This window comes from Chrysemys picta, chromosome 2, assembly GCF_011386835.1.
Source record: "Chrysemys picta bellii isolate R12L10 chromosome 2, ASM1138683v2, whole genome shotgun sequence".
In the NCBI taxonomy this organism is placed as follows: Eukaryota; Metazoa; Chordata; order Testudines; family Emydidae; genus Chrysemys; species Chrysemys picta.
The window spans coordinates 87,732,975-87,750,391 of record NC_088792.1 but is presented as its reverse complement, the minus strand read 5'-3'; the positions used below and the strand labels follow the sequence as shown (position 1 = coordinate 87,750,391).

Here is a 17,417-nt window from a genome sequence, read left to right as displayed (position 1 = left end):
GCACCATAGGCTTATTGCAAGCAGGCCCCGCAATGCATGCTGGGCTTTATAGTCACTTCTCCCTGAGTCGCTCGCAATTGACGTCGCGGGGCCTGGGGCACTGCCTTTTGATTGGCTACCATCTACTTTGCCTCCCTTCGAGGTTCTGATTGGACAGTCCTGCTGCCCGCCAACAAGCTCCAGCCAACCTTCCCTCTCGCTATGGCTAAGTCCCGCCCCGGTAGGGGACCTGAACGGGGAAGGGGAAATAGCCGACCGCCATGTTAGTACAGGTTCTGTAGCCGCGCTGGAGCGGAGACCCCAGCAGAGCCCAGTCCCCGGAACGCCTGACAAGGAGCGGCGCCGCGTCTCTCAGCGGGGTGCTCAGAGCCTGGCCGGGGAGACGGGGACAGCCGTAGCGGTACCGGGAAGGAAGCGGCGCTGGCGGCCCGGGCTGTTGTCGCCGGCGGCAGGTCCCCGCCCGAGCTGTAGCCGGCGGCGGTTCCCCGGGCAGGGGGTGGTGCTGCTGCCGCTTCTCCCGTGAACGATGCGGCACCCGCCGCTGGGCTGGGTCGGAGCTCGGCCGGCGGCGGCCCCTTGCTGTGTCCGGGCCGAGGCCGCCGGGTCCCGGGCCCCACGCGGCGGCTGGGCGAGCGCAGGATGCTGAGAGCGGCCCCGCGCCCTGGTGCTGCTGCCGCGGGGAAAGGGCCCCCCCGGGGCTGAACGCGGACTCTCCCCTTCCTCTCCCGGGCTCTCGGCGCCTCCCCCGGGCCCTACCCGCCCCCGCCGAGTCACCGCCTCCCACAGGAGTAGCGGCGGCGGCGGGGCTGAGCTGCTCCTCCCCTCCGGCCGCGCCGAGCGGCGGAAGATGGCGTGGGTGCTGAAGATGGATGAAGTGATCGAGTCCGGGCTGGCGCACGATTTCGATGCCAGCCTCTCCGGCATCGGGCAGGAGCTGGGAGCCAGCGCCTACAGCATGAGGTACCCGCCCCGCTGCGCTCCCCGGACCGCCACGGCCAGCAGGCCCCGCTACGCCGTCAGTGTTGCCCCCGTAGCCGCTGCGGCGCTCCCGGTGCCTGGCCACATGTTAGGTACCAGCGCAGCGTGTACCCTCTGCCCCGCTGCGTGGGCGGGGGGAGCAGCCAGACCCTTTCTCCTCCAGCATGTGCCCAGAGCCCGCCTTGGGCGTTACGTCTTCGTACAGCGACGATACCGCCATACCCCAATCACGCGTACTGGGGTGGGGACGTGGACGGGCAGATGGCACCGTCTACAGTAGCCCATGTTTGCAGAGACTAGTACAGGGTTGCTGTGAGCCTCTTGTGCAGCTTAGCTTTAAACGTCTCCGGGGATGGGACTTCTGCAACCTGGGTACATTCCTTATTCGGAAGTCTTTCCAAAGTGCAGAGATTCTTAACATAAGCGCTGCTAGTTTTAGATCTGTGTTCTTTCCTAAATCTACCTTTCTTGTTCCTGCATCCTTCAGGGTGGTTATCTGTCATATTTCCCAAAATCGGTGTTAATTAGTTAAGCTGTTTTTATTTAGTTTTTCATTAACTATCTAATAACTTTCATTGCTCTTCCATGAGCTTTAATAGTCTGCATTCTTTCAAGCATAATATCTAGTTGTACTTTTATTAGGCAGCTCATCTTTTGCTTAATAATGGTGACTTTGAGTCTCTCTGCAAACTAAAATAGTGATGGCTTTTATTGTTTGTTTTTTCTACTATGTCACTTTTCCAATTCATACCCAGTTGTACAGTCTGTTCTCATTAGGTATATTTTCCCATGATCGGTTTCCAGGTGTTCTTTTCCACTGGAAGTGTTTAAGGTGCCCATCACCATGGCATCTGGGTGCACTTCAAATTTAAATTTCTATTTAGAATAAATAGATTATATTCCACCTTCCTTCCTTTACTAGTGACACCAAGCTAGCTAACCTTAAAGGGCAAAGAAAACCTAACCGTAGGCTCAGTGCCAAGAAGTTCCAGCACCTGGTTGGGAAAGCTTAGACAAAGAGACAGATCTTATATTGGGCAGTAAAGGTAACCAGGAGTGGACTTGGACATGTATCCAATAGGACCTAATTTCAGAGGCGAGGGCCTGCTGTTTAGGTGCACATCATCTTTGGACCAGACAAAGCATTTTCATAAAAACAGATGACATACTGGTGCATAGGTGATAGCTGGCTACTGAGATAACTGGATTTTATTCAGTTTAAGGTTTTGTCAAGTAACGAGTACCTTGAATTTAATCCACAAAATAATTGGTATCAAATACAGTATGTAAAGCACAGGTGTTTCTATACTCTTGGTAGCTTAGTTTAATCAGTTTGGTGGCAAAACTGAACATTTGCTGAAGCTTCTGAGTGGTCTTCAAAGTCCAGGTATTCTAGTGTGTATACCTGCTAAGGTGATTTTCATTTAATTCACTTACCTGCACTTTTAAAATAGCGATTTTTGTTAAAGGTCTGCCAATCTGAAAAATTAGATACACTCTTTTATTATCAACTTCACAGGTAGCTCATTCCCACTTGAGATTGTTGGTATTTATTCACTCAGCTCTCCTCTGTGGTAGCCCATCTTTCTGACCCATTCTCTTTATCTCAGTCAAGATCTGAGATGCTTCATTTAATGGGAATGAAGTTGTGTGCCAGGTGGTGCAGGGCCTGCAGTTCTTGCCTGAGCTGTTTTTATAATCCAGTTATTTTTGTGAGGTTAATTTTTCTTATTGTCCATCTCTTTATTTTTCTTAGATTTTTTTTTTTTTAATTATCATTTATTTCCTCTAGCTAGTTGCTAATACAACTCTTCTCTCAGGTATGTTTTTAAACACTTCTTATTCCCTGTAACCAGTCTGGTTAGCATTAACTCATTCTACTTTTTATTTATTTTTTTTAAATGATTCAGGCTTCCTCTCAAACGTCAGTTGATTTTATACGCCCATTTTTGATGCATTTTCTTTATTTGAAAGAAAAGGTGTGGTTAAAAAAAAAAGACTTTCGAGTAGGAAGGGTTAAAATGTGTTGTTTCTTCTGGTTCTCTGTATTATATATCTGAGGAATTCTGATCTGAGCTTTGTTTATGATGCCTTTCCTTCCATGCTTATAAATTTTAATTCTTCCTATTGCATGGTATTGTTTCTTAGCTCGAGTACTGCTGCATCCTGTGAATCCATGCCTTACTACGCTAATGCTCCTCTTTTCTCAGTCACGTCTTGCTTTGTGTTTGGTACCCAATCTGAGATTTTGCTGTTGATAGATTATATAAATCATGATCTCATAAGAAATTATCATTCAAATAGTAGCTATAGCAGCAGCACTTAAAACAATTTTAAATTAAAAAAAAAAGGTTTTAAGTTGTGAAATTGCATGTAAGAATCTAAAGTCAATATTGCACATATTTTTAGGGTTACAATAAAGCACAAACTAAGTTATTTTTAGATAACCTATGGGCAAAAACATTAGCACTATTTTGTAATTTTCATCTGTAAGCATGTGGTCAAAGGAATTATCTAATTGGGATTGTATTATTCTTTGGGTAAAGTTCAGAGTCGGTTACCCAAATAGGCTGGGTTTTTAGGTACCAACAACAGATACGTTAGGTCTTGTATCTGCAGTAGGACATAGTAGGGTATGATTTGGGTTAATGATGGTGACATAAATGGAAAAATAAAAGCAAGTGATGGAATGTAAAGAATGTGACCATGAGTCTCATTCTGTTGTGCCTGTTTTTGTATGAGAAGTCCAATATTTGTAATCTCTGGAAGGAAGTGACAGAAGAATGTATTCATCTTTTGAAAAATAGGCTTGCTATATAGAAATAAACCTCTAGATCATATGTCCATGCTCTGTCTCTCTAAAGGAAGACTAGCATGTGCTTCCTGCCCCACTACCAGTCTTCATAATGTATTTAGTGACCTGAACACTATTCTTCTATGTGGGGATTCTCACCCAAGTTGATGGTCAGTTTATGTCCAGAAGTATAAGTTGTCAGCCAGTCCAGCATTTATCCAAATAGAATACCTGTGGATGTCTATTAATCAATGTAGATTTTAAAGAGATGCTGTCAACCTGGAATTGAGTAATTTTTAAAATTACTCAGTTTTAATGATACTCTTTAAATAGTAGATCATGAAATTTAAAAATATATTTAAATCTTTTTCTGATCATCTGTTTAAGCGTTCTTTATGCTACACTGAAACTAACTCTACATATGAAACAGTGACAGTTGATATGTACCTAGTGCTGTTAAATGTACAGAAAACAAAACAGCCCCCTGAACTGGAGGGGAAAAAAATCAAAAATGTTTTGCTAAGTTCTTTCAGTGATGGTAATTTTGGCAGTTACAAGTAACTATACTAGCTATGACACTCACAGAAACGTGACATTAAGTGCTTTTAAAGTAGGTCCTGTCAAAGTTCATGACCAAAACCAGTATGGTTCCGCAGCCCTGTGAAAACTACTTAAGCTGTGTAAATGGTTAATACTCTGAAAGAGGGTTAACATAATCCAGATGCAGCAAACTTGGTTCTTTTGGGGCAAATGAGTGTGTTTTGTGTTGTTTTTTTTAATAAGGCATCAAATAGTGAAGGCTGTGTCAAGAAAGAAAATGTTCATCTTAAACTATTCACTGTTTCTGTGGTGGAATGAGAATTTTTTTCTTTCCATATCATGAGAGCCGTGAGCCTTCATTTAAACTAAATCAGATTACTAATATAGTTTTTTCATGTTTTATACTTAATTTTTCCAAAACTGGCTATTTCGGTTTAAAAACTGCAGTTTTCAGTATTCATAAGTTACCTGCCAAATATGGCCTACCATTTGGGGATTTGTTTATTTAAACTCTAACTGAGAGCCAACCATAGCCATTAACAGTGGGCTAGAAAAAAATCACGTAAATTCATGTGGGAAGTAGGGTGACCAGATGTCCCGATTTTTATAGAGATAGTCCTGATATTTCGGGCTTTGTCTTACATAGGCACCTATTACACTCCACCCCTGTCCTGATTTTTCACACTTGCTGTCTGGTCACCCTAGTGGGAAGTGTAATGCTTGTTAGTTAAACTGCTACTATTCAAAACTGTGTGTGCAGTAGAGAAACTAAGGTTTTGTCCACTTTTGTAAATTGACCAAAACAGCTATTATGAAATAGTTACTTTGGAATAAACCCCATGTGCAGATCTTTATTCTAGAAGTGGATTAAGCTAAATCAGGAAAAAGTATTCTTACTCTGGAACAAGAGTCTTAACACCAGAGCTTATACCAAAATAACTATTCTGGTATAGCTATTTCAGTAGATTTTCCAATTGTAGACAAGCCCTTAAAGGATCTGTTCAGCTTGACTGCAGCTTGGGAAAGTTAGGAGTGGCCTTGGGGTTGGAACTGGGTCTCTTGGAAGTAAGAACCAAAACAAAGAATGAAGGTTGGGGAGCTGAAATTAACACAATCATTCTTTCACCCTGACAGTATCTGAGGGAGCTCCTTACAGCCTGGGGTGTTGGATGTTTGTGGAACTTCAAAAATAATCTATTCCCTTGCTAAGCAGAGGCCTTGCAATTGAACAGGATCCATGGACACTAGCTGGCTAGAACTCCCAGTTCAATTCCCCGCTAATGGGATGTGTGTGTGTTTGGATCTCACAGTTGGGGGTCCCCCCTCCCCTTGTTGGTTATGTTGGTGTCTGGCTCATATGTTTGTCTCAGCTCTTTAAATGCCTGATAAACTTTTCAAGCTCTGCACTAACAAAGTAAAACATTTAGGCGAGTGATTCAGTACGCACTTCTTTTATGTATTTGTGGGCACTGTTACTTTTGACAGATCAAATTACTGTTTAATATAGCTCCCGTAACATTATATGGCTTTCTAAACAAACTTGAATCTCTGTCTAGACTTCTGGTATAGTTACACACACCAAGTTATCTAAGTCACTGGTTCTCAAGCTTTAGCAACCCAAACACCCCCATTTTGATTTAAAAATTTTCAGGGACCCCCAAGCCCCTCGCTAAGCCCCAGGCCCTACCCCCATTCCACCCCTGTCCCTCCTCTTCCCTGTTTCTTTCTGTGCCCTTCCCCAGTGTACCCCGTCCCCACTCCTCCCCTTCCCACCCAGCGCCTCCTGCACGCCGCTGAACAGCTGTTCCCCGGCGTGCAGGAGGCACAGGGAGAGAGGTGGTGGAGTTGATCAATGGGGCCCCCAGTTTGCAAAACACTAAGTGATCATTGAGTTTTCCTCGACCATTTTAAAAGTTCTGAGCTGCTTTTTTAAACAATAGATCAAACAACTTTTGCACTTCTTTTCTTTAAATATTATTTTTTGTGTTTGGCTATTTTTTCCACATACAAATATAAAGCAGAATTTATATGAATATAACCTTATTTTATTTGTAGTAGATCCCAGAAGTCCTGCTCCAATTAGGATTGCAGCTTTGTTATACTGGGTGCTGTGCAAAACACAATCCATGTCGTGAAGCACTTACAATCTAAATATTTATAGTATAAAAATGTCATACATAAAACAATATGAATTACATATTACAAATACCTTTTTAATAGAATGGTAAATTTGTTTACATTTTTTTGTTCTGCTGTAAATTTTTATTTATGGTAATGACCCCAATGTTCTAGATCAGTGGTGTCCAACCTTTTCAGCCTATGGCTGAAGACATTTCTAAAAGGTTAAGGAGACATACACCTCTACCCCGATATAACATGACCCGATATAACACGAATTCGGATATAACGCACTAAAGCAGTGCTCCGGGGGGGCGGTACTGCGCATTCTGGTGGATCAAAGCAAGTTTGATATAACACGGTAAGATTTTTTGGCTCCCAAGGACAGCGTTCTATCGAGGTAGAGGTGTACCTAGTACTTCAAGACCGATTCTGTTGAACTTGCCTGGCTAGTTCCTATGCCTCCCTCCTTACAACCTGTGATGAAAGGTGTGTGTGGGGAGCAGAGCAGCAGAGTGGCTGTGTCATACTGCTTTTCAGTATCCCCGATGGCACTGATCCCATGACCATAACCAGCTGGAACAAGTTGGGGCAGCCAACCGATTTCTCTAACCTGTGCTGAGATGGGCAGAGAACAAGGGAGATGTAACTGGTGGCTGATTCTCCGATTCTCCTTGCTCCTTTTCCTGGATTATTGTGGGTTGTATGAGAAAGGGGAGCCATCCTTTGCTAGGTGCTCTCCTTGGCTCAGGTTCATAGCCATTTGAGTTTCCATCCTGCTGTCTCTGAAGCTCCCGCAGCCTGTCAGGGAAGAAGGCAGTGGAGTAGCCAGAGTTACTGTCCTCTCTTCTATAATGTAGCAGGGGACTTTCTGAGCAGCTGCAACAGGGAAGGGCCAGGAGCTGCTTGCTCTGAGTGCTCCCAACTCTCATCAGAGCTGTTCCTTGGGCTGCAGGGAAAGAAGCTTTGGGAGGATTTGGGCATGTGATGCTTTCTGCCTCTTTCTTGTAGTTATGTGGATGATTCAAGCACTTACTTTAACATTGCAGAGTGTGGCTGTGGGAGCACAAGTTTTACCTTATCAAATACTCATTAATACATACATTCACCCTGAGAAATCACAATTTAGAGCCCCAAAGGCCACAAGTGACCTCTGGACCACAAGCTGGATATCAATGCATACTACATAAAAAGGTCATTTGATCTAAAACAAACAAAATTAAGAGTGGTCAGTTATAGAGTCACTTTTGATTATAAAATTCTTGATAAAATGATTTTTTTTGTTTATATAAATATGATGACTCCCCAATTACTCTGTGGCCTTGGGAGCCAGTTGTTTTCTTCACAGAGGAAGTAGTTCAGAAAGGATTTGTGTTTAGAAAGGGAGGTGACCTTGTGGACCAGGCAAGGAAGACATTTCCAGGTGTAGGGCTGGCACAGAAGAAGATAGAGGTCACTGTGAGAAGGATGTGAAGACAAAATTGTCTGAAGCATAAAGTTGGGCATTGTTTGCTTGAAGCAAATATTCAAGCTCTTTGGAGCTCAGCCATTCTGATTTTCTCCATTGGAGACTAGGAACATTAATAAAAAGTGATATTGTATATAAAAATTTCCACATTTTTAAGGTGGTAAAATCTTGCACTCAAAAGTTAGAAGATGTCAGAATTAAGGTTGCTTGTAAGAGGAGTTTTTTCTTGGCAAAAAGTAGAGATTATGACGGTCACCTGTGCCAAAAGTATAAAGAGTCCAGAGTGGTTAAAAAAAATATTTTTATTGAAATCAGATTTTTTTGTTTACATTAAACATTTTTCTTTAAAAAATAAACTTGTTTAAAATTAAATTTGAAATTTTGACTTAGATGCTAAACTTACTGTAATTTATAAATAAAAATACGTTGAAATTAAGATACGAAATCTAGAAGAGAATAATGAAGTGAACCTGAAACCTGTAATAGATGGGTGTGTAGTGCCTATTTGATGCATTTTCTTGTCAAACACTTGCATACTCCAGGAATAAAGCAAATTTTTCAAATTGTAAAATACTTCTGCGAGTCACTTTGCTTCAGCTTCACTGAACACAGGAGGAGGATCAAAACTAATTCTCCCCCATGACGCAAGATGGATTTCAGAGGTTGACTATTGTGAGCTGTTTATTAAAAACTTGCCTATGCAGATGAAAACTTGTGAAGAAAAGCAGGACAAAATAGATGGAACTATTGCAGCCAAATGTAATCAACATAAGACTGAACATAAGACTGAAGAGAAATGTAGAAGATATGCTAAATATACTGAAACCCGTTTCTGTAACTTTGGACAAATTGCTTTATTGCCGATGCTGTTGAAGTTTGGAAAGACCTTCAAGCAACACTGCAGGATATCCAACAACAAATTTAAATTTTGCAGTCCGTGAGCAAGCAGATTGAGAAAGCATTTTATCACCTAATTTTCTTGCTAGTATGCACAACACAAAGTACCAGGGTAGATGCCTAACAGCCAAAGAGGAAGTTACTGTCATAGATGTGGACATCTTCTAGTCCTCCATCAATCATGCCATCCATAATAAATACCCAGGATGGAAGGGACCCATGTTCAAGCAGTACATGTTGACTGCTGAAGTTCTAAATTGTATCTAGAAATACACTGTATTCTGGTTAGCAAAAAGCATAAAACTTAGTGTGAAGTTAAATTTAATTGCAAAGCAACATGTGGTTTACTGGTCTCCCATGAAGTTATGGGTTCTTGCAATGTGGGCATGGTTTCCAACCTCCAGTCTGCTTTAAATAAAACCTGTGGGAATATTCAGTCATAAAAATCGTGAGTGGTAAATAGCATTGCTTCCTCAATTATTGTGGAGAAAAATTTGAATAGCAGTTAGCCTTAAAGGTGATTTGTAAAGCTAAACTGAATTTATGCATAGATGTATACTGAATGCCACCACTGAGCAGAGTATGGAAGGCTTATGCAAGGAAATAAATTTAATTTACCTTGGAGAGGCTGGGGGAGAAGAAACTTCCTTCTAAGTATCTTCTGTGTTTTGTTGTTAAAGCTAAGCTATTAACCTACACATGTACTGTCTGGCTGCCGGAGGCATTCAGTTTATATTTTCTGGCCTTAACTAAATTTTTGTTTGATTTTTATGCAGTTCACCTTTCATTATTTAGAAGCTCTTTGCCACTGGTAAGCATTGGTCCCTGGATTCTGACATTGTCAGTACCAAATGCCAGATTCTCTGGCTTCTGAAAATTCCTCTGCACAAAAAACAATGTAGTAGATATTAAATGAATTTTAAAAAGTTGCTAACTGATATATCTCAAACAACAGTTGTACATTGTTACTCAGTATTGCAGGTAGAAAAAAAGACGTTTAAATGATGGTAACTATTGGAACAAATAACTGAAAGTGTGGTGGATTCTCCGTCACTTGAAGTCTTTAAAACAAAACTGTCTTTTTAAAAAAGAAGCTGTGGCTTAATCAGAAGTTATGGGTTTGTTGTAAGAATTATGTCGTAAATTTCTGTGACTTGTGTTGTGTTATGCAGCAGATCAGACTAGATTATCATAAATGGGCCCTTTTGGCCTTCAACATATTTGAAATAATACTTCTTTTCCTGAAAGGTGCTTTCTACTGTATGTAGGTCATATGTATGTGAGCAATATTTTAACAATGGCACAAGTTGCTACCTTACTTAAAAAATTCTTGTTGCATGTCACCTCTAGATTCTAAAATTATCTGCAAAAAGAACAGGAGTACTTGTGGCACCTTAGAGACTAACAAATTTATTAGAGCATAAGCTTTCGTGGACTACAGCCCACTTCTTCGGAGCATAAGCTTTCGTGGACTACAGCCCACTTCTTTGGATGCATCCGAAGAAGTGGGCTGTAGTCCACGAAAGCTTATGCTCTAATAAATTTGTTAGTCTCTAAGGTGCCACAAGTACTCCTGTTCTTTTTGCGGATACAGACTAACACGGCTGCTACTCTGAAACCTAAAATTATCTGAACTTTTTTCATTTCTGAGTGTGAGGTTACTGTTACTTGGGTATTGTTTTTGCCTTCCATTTCCTCTCAAAGGGATTGCATGGCTTATGGAATATCCTTGGGGATTGTGGGGCAGATGGCGTCTCTCCATGTGGCTTCAGCTTTTAAACAAATGGTCTAAAGAAATCTTGAGTTAAATGTTTTCCATTACAGTAGAACCTCAACGTTACGAGCATCTTGGATATGAAGGTTGTTTGTAACTCTGAACAAAATGTTACGGCTTTTGTTTATTTTTTTTTTACAACTGAACATTGATTTAATACAGCTTTGAAACTTTACTATGCAGAAGAAAAAATGCTGTTTTCCTCTTATTTTTTTTAGTTTACGTTTAACACAGTACTGTACTGTATTTGCTTTTTTTTGTCTCTGCTGCTGCCTGATTATGTACTTCTGGTTCCAAATGAGGTGTGTGGTTGACTAGTCAGTTTGTAATTCTGGTGTTTGTAATTCTAAGGTTCTACTGTATTTCCTTTCATCACTTTCTATTCTTTTTCTTTATCTAGGGAAGGCTTTATATACCTAGAGCTGGCTGTTTTAGACAAGAATCAGCAGAATTTACTAAACACTTAAGTGAAAATACATGCTTGGTAGCTGCATCCATATTGAGGGTGGCCTGATGAGTAGGAAGATTCACCTCCTAGATGTGTCTTAAGTAACTGCCAACAACCTTTGTTCATAAACATGGGCAGAACAGGAGCCTTCAGTTGGTTTCTTTTGTATTTTCTTAGCCAAATTGTCTGTGATTGTCACACTGGCAAGGTAAATCATCTTACTAATTTAGTGTACATACAGTAAAGCAAAGTAAAGCAGGCCATGAACTACTTTCTTACCTGATGTTAACTTTGAAGCTTGTCACCCTAACTTCCTCCAATAATCCTTCTTACTTTCTTTGATCTGCTGAAGTTTCACTCATCACTTGTCCCTTTGAACGTTGTCTATGCTCTACTTCTAATAGAACCTCCAGGAACTTGGTTACAGCCTGCTTCCAATTTATAATGTAGATAGTTTCTGTTTGTGTCTGTCTGTTTGGCAGTAACTTCACCTTTCACTAGGAAAGGGACTGTTGGTTTAGGTGCTTGAGAAGTTGCATTGTAGGTGCTGCGACAAAACTCTTCTTACTGCAACTATAATGGCTTTAGACATTTGAGCTTGGAGTTCTTTCATCTAGGAGTGTGAACCTATAAGCAATATATCGTGTAGAACTATTCAAGTAGGCATATCTCTTAACCTTGCTTCCCAGATGGAGAAACTGAAGCAGAGCAGTCCAGTGACTTCAGAAGGTCAAAGTGTATTAGTGGCAGATGAAAGAATAGAAACCATGTCTCGTGGCTGCTTCCCCAGTTCTAGACATAGTCTTATCTGCATTGGTAGTTTTGGGAAAACTTCCTGTCTTGCTTCCAGCTGTCCAGCTCCACCAGAGTCTAGAACTAGCAGATCGCATCCTTCTATACTAGACAATTTTATTCATACATTGGAAGGGGAAAACAAGTTTTTTCCACTTTATCAGCTCTCTTTAGTTTCTTAACTTTGAATGATCTAGTCAGTGAACTGAACTAATTAAATGAACTGCAATGGAGAAAACAGTCTCTCTGAACCTGCACAAGAGGCTATTGCTGTCAAAAGCTGATTTAGCACTTCAGCAAACTCTGGTTCCTGGGGCTTGGCCAGTAACTTCAACCAGTTGAGTGGTTTGACGTTCTTTAAAACTTTGCAGCAGACATGTACTGCTTAATATTTTTAAATTTTAATTTAAATAGATTATAGTAACCTATGCTAAGGCCCAATCTATTTAATTAAAAAAAAATCTGATTTAAATATTTTCTTGATATATTTTTTTTTTAATTAATTTTTATCCACTCAGCTTTTTGAAAATATTTTTCCTAAGGTGGTGGTGGTTCTGATTTTGCCGTTGTTTTGTAAGATAAATGGATGCTTCTTTCAGACTGATGTTGTGGGATTTTTGTTTCAGTGATGTTTTGGCACTGCCAATTTTCAAGCAGGAAGATTCCAGCCTTCCACCAGACAGCGAGACCAAACATCCACCGTTTCAATACGTTATGTGTGCTGCAACATCTCCAGCAGTCAAATTGCACGATGAAACTCTTACTTACTTGAACCAAGGTTAGTATGCGTCTTCTGCATATGTTGTTTACCGTGGATGTAACTTAATGAGTGTTGGGATGCTGAAAAGTATAGGGATGAAAGATAGGGGTGGTATCTTCATCTTTAGAATTTCCATGTGAAAATGAAAGACCAAGAGTGCTGGGGGAGGCTTCTGCTTATAGCTTATAGCTTTGGCTGTCAATTTCAGTGACATCTAGCAATGCTTATGGTATTCCTCTTATGTCTCTCCTGACGGTCATGTATGCCAGTATGTCCGACTCTCGTGACCTAGGTCCATGTCAGCAATATACCATGGTCTAAGGGCAGCGTGTAAATATGCATGTTTTAAATTAAAAAATAAATGCGCATTACATCATATTTGCTTTTAGATAAAATATTCCTTGATATTTAAATACAAATTGCTTGAATTTACCAATAATAAAAACCTACAGTTGGATCATTTCTTTGGTCTGCAGTTATATGGTTAAAGTGGTCTGGGACTGTATTTTAATCACTTTTATAATGACATTGCTAAAAAGTTACAGCATATAACAGCATGTCTAATGTTAAAGTTGACTTCAGTGGGAACTGCTGTGTGCTTAACACTGTAGAAAAAGAGGTAGATAGGCATCTAACTACAGGCACCCAATTATTAAAATCTTGACCTTGATGTCACAGATATCTGACTTGGCATTCTGCATTTCTGCTTGTGGAGGGATACATAAACAAATCCTCATTAGGTGAGTAACTCTCAAGACTGCACAGGATGCTACTAAAGTAAAGCTTTAGTGACTGCTACATAGGGATCAGATAGGACTTGCCACTACCGATCATATTTTAATGTTCTGTTCCCACACATTGGCTTCCTAGGAAGTCTCCTTCTACCTTAAACTTAAAGTCCAAGCACTAGACCACTGGGACAGTCTAAGAACAGGTAAGAAGAGATGGTAACAAAATGTATCATGAAACTTCAGAGGTGGTGGCAGAGGAGTTAGAGAAGCCAGCATATATGCAGAGGGTAGTAACTAAACCTCCAAAAGGTTAGAAGTGCACCCAAAACAGTGAATTAATCTTTTAGGTATTATTCTGCATAAGTATTTTGGTAGCTACAAAGCAGTAGGAGCACCTAAAGCCAGAGAAATCTAAAAATTTAATATTCATTTAAGTTTAAAGGCGGAGGGAATCCTTCTGGGAAGGGAATGTGTAGGGATAGAAAAAATGCCACTACTGAGAGGAGACTCTGCAAGTATTGGAAAAAGATACTGAAATTCTTTTGCTTCATGGAAAACAAAGGTCAAGCTTACTTATATGTAATTAACTAGAAAATCAAGCTTAAAAGACCTGTTACCGTACTAGTATGAAAGTGAAGTGTTATTTCACATTTTAAAGGATACTGTCTGAATTTTTTGTACCTGCGGGTAGCACTCAAAATGAATATAAATAGAGAGATTTGGTATAGGTGGGATACTTCACTATTTTTTTTACTTCATGCATTTGACAACATTTTATATATAATATGTTTAATTGTGTCCCCTTTATAGCTGATCAGTTTCTTTTTGTTGGTTTTCGCCCAACAATAAAGGAAAGAGACATTATTTTTAAGAGTATGAAAATGTGACTTGGAAATGCCCCCAAATGGGGAAGGAGACAGAGGGACAGATGTATATATGAAACTAATTTTAATTAAAATTGAAAAAATTCACTAGACATTAAGGTGGTGTCCATTTTAAATATGGTTGGTTAGGTTAGTTACTTGGCTGATGTTTTTATTGTGTGTGGTTTTTTGAGATAATTCAAAGGTTAAAATCATTGTGATCTTAAATGGCAGTTAACCAGAGCTCAAGCATCTGTGTAACTATGTAGGTTACTGTCAAGTCTTGGAAAGCTATTTATGACTAATGTATGTTTGAAAGGTAAATTCTGAATGTTCTATCTGTGCAAATATTTACAAAGTAACACGTACAGGTAGATGTCTTTGCAGCCCTTAAGTACTTTACTGTCTGTCTCACTTATAGGAAGCCAGTTAGATTACTAGTCATGCGAGTCTAGCCATTTTATCTAGTAGCCTAAGATAGAAAGATCTTCTAGGGAAGTCCTTTCCACTAACTTCACCAGTCAGTAGACAAACTTGGGAAGTTTTTCTCTTGCTGAGCTTAAGGGAAGAAATGCTGCCATAATGGGTAAGTTAAAAATAAAACATATAAGCCAGAGGTTCTCAAACTGTGGTCTGTGGACCACCAGTGGTCCATGAGCTCCATTCAGGTGGTCCACAGATAGTTCCCTTTTAAGGTGCGTGCCTGGGCAGCTGCACAGGAGAGAATGAAGGGCCCACCTCCTAATTTAGTGGAGCCACTCCTGCGCGGCTCCACTAATTAGGTGCCTGGACCCTGGAGAAGAGACACATGTAAGGTGAGGTGGTGGCCTTGTGGGGGGAATAGAGGATAGGTGGGAGGGGGCAGAATCCATATATGCAGACTGTACCGACATTTAATACTGGCATGATGACCGATATCATCTTCAGATTTCCACATGAATAAGGTCACTATGTATCTTATCTTGTGGGACTTATATTTATAACCTACTCTTTCTATATTTGTTTTAAGCACCTTGAGAGTAATAGCAGTTTTTACGTGATTGAATACAAGACCATAATATATTCTCTGTGTTATGTAAGAGGTCTGACTAGATCATAATGCTCCCTTCTGACCTTAAAATATTTGGAGTGGGGTGTGTGTGTACTGCATGTATTTGTTTTGGATCTTCCAAGATGGAAAGGGCCACTTATAATCAAGAAGGATTTAACTGGAATAAATGCTTCTAAGAAAAATATTTTACATGTAAGTACATTGTTTGGGCTCTAAGTACTGAATGTGAAAGGGAATTTGTGTAGGCCCATCCTGTCTGGGTCTTTTGGATTGCATTTCCTTCATTGGTATCTCAGTGAGGAATATATGTAATTATTTTATGAATAGTTCAGGAAAATACCTAAATTAGGACGGGGCTGTGTTGTGCTAGATGTTGCACAAGCTTAGTAGATATGAGGTCCTTAGACTAAGCTCTTTAGTGCAAGAAAAATATAAATTGGTACAGCTTTGTGTAGTTTTGTAAATAGCTTTTTTGGTTAGCCGTACATTTCTTTTGATCCTCTAGGCTAGTGTTTTGGAATCCAAATGTTTAAAGTTATTTGTCTTTATAAATACTTGATTAAAGTTTCTGAGATAGACCAACCACTAACTGAAAGGGTTCAGATAAAACTTCCTCCTATGGAAAAATTATTCCATAATTGTCCATTGCAATGTTCTTACATTTTCCTTTGAAGCATCTGGTATTGGCCACAGTCAGCGTCTCAGTATTTGACTACATGGTCTGATTTTCTGTGTAACAACATTCAAGCACCAAAAGCTTTGCTTCTGGACTTCTTTGGAGTAAATGTAGTAACATTTAATGTTTGATTAGATTACTGGGTGTGAGTATACATTAAAACTTTTAGTGATTTTAATCTAAGTGAATTCTATGTATCTTGGGTGTTAATGTGGTACCAGTCACTATAGTATTTAAGCAAAGGAATTGAGCTGTGAATTTAGCTGATTGTCAGTTATGTCTTAGTTTCATACATCGCTGGTTGTCTTGAATATGTGGTTAGGGAATGCCAAAGCATGGCACGTTTTGCCCTGAATCTGCTAGAGATCTAGCATCTGCTAACATAATCCTTAGATAAACTTTGACTTTACTCTTAATTACATAATGCTTCATTCAACCCGACCAGCTGACAAGGTGATATAGACAAGTCTGATTCTCAGTTGGTGCTGACTGAAATGTCTCCGGGCTTGTCTACGCTACAAAGTTAAGGCAACGTAAGGCAGCTTACGTCGACGTAACTGTGGAGGTGTACACACTGCAATGTTCCTCCCACTGGTTTAACTCTGCTGCTGTGCCTTGACAAGAGGCGAAGCACTTAGGATGACATAGTGTCAGTGTAGACACTGCGTTGCTTATGTCACCCTAAATGGCCTCCAGGAGGTGTCTCACAACGCTCACTGCGACCATTCTGGTCACTGTTTTGAACTCCGCTGCCCTGCAGCCAATATACAGGCATGCACCTCTACCCTTTTAAAGCCACAGGAAGCTTTGAAATTGCTCTGTTTGCTCGCTGTGGAGAGTTCATATAGCTACTGCCCAGCTGAGCATGCTGGCTCCATGCAGCAAACATGCTCCTGCCAGGAGTACATGGGATGTGCTGGATCCCCTGGGTCTGTAAGGAGAGGAGGCTGTGCAGGCACAGCTCTGCTTCAGCCGCAGGAACTTGTTCAGGGCCTGGAGGAGAAGCCCTATAATAGGGACATGCAGCAGTGCTGTGTAAAAAGTCAAAGAGCTCCGGCAGGCATAGCAGAAGGCAAGGGAGGCAAATAGTCACTGTGGTGCAGAGCTGCAGACTGTCCGAGACCAATATAGGTTCGAATGAATATTTGAGTGAAGGAGGAAAATTGAAGCAAAAACAGATTGCAATTCAAAACATGTGGTGGTTTATTAATGGGGAATGAATTACAACTTGGGCTAGGGAGGAGTACTTTTACCAACTAACAATACTATTAGAGTAAAAATATTCACACAACTTTAATTAAAATAGGAACAAGTCATCAACCAAAGGTATCACCAGAACAGCAACATATGTGACTTGAAACAGTCTATTTACATCCGACAACGAAGAACCGAATGATTTATGATCAATTTTTCATTTAAAAAACCAGAACAGACATACAAAACTGAATGAACTGTACATGCATTAATCGAATCCCATAAAATACACCAACTGACCACAACAGCAAATTAATACAACAATTCGTCCCC

The 17,417-nt window shown here is 40.4% G+C and overlaps 1 protein-coding gene across 4 annotated transcripts in view; it reads left to right on the top strand.

The window, feature by feature from the left end:
* The first annotated feature begins 247 nt into the window (after nt 1-247).
* UBP1 (upstream binding protein 1) overlaps nt 248-17,417 on the top strand; it is a 52,909-nt gene continuing 35,739 nt past the window's right edge. Inside the window, exons 1-2 of one of the 4 annotated variants that reach the window (XR_006176854.2) lie at nt 248-960; nt 12,436-12,587. Coding sequence is in view for 2 of the 4 variants with exons in the window: in XM_005302642.5 (XP_005302699.1) it covers nt 848-960; nt 12,436-12,587 (265 nt within the window). In the remaining 2 variants the exon portion in view is untranslated. Of the gene's footprint in view, nt 961-12,435; nt 12,588-13,247; nt 13,310-17,417 lie in introns of those variants that run through there. The other 3 variants (XM_005302642.5, XM_005302644.5, XM_024107787.3) reach the window with 3 other exon arrangements.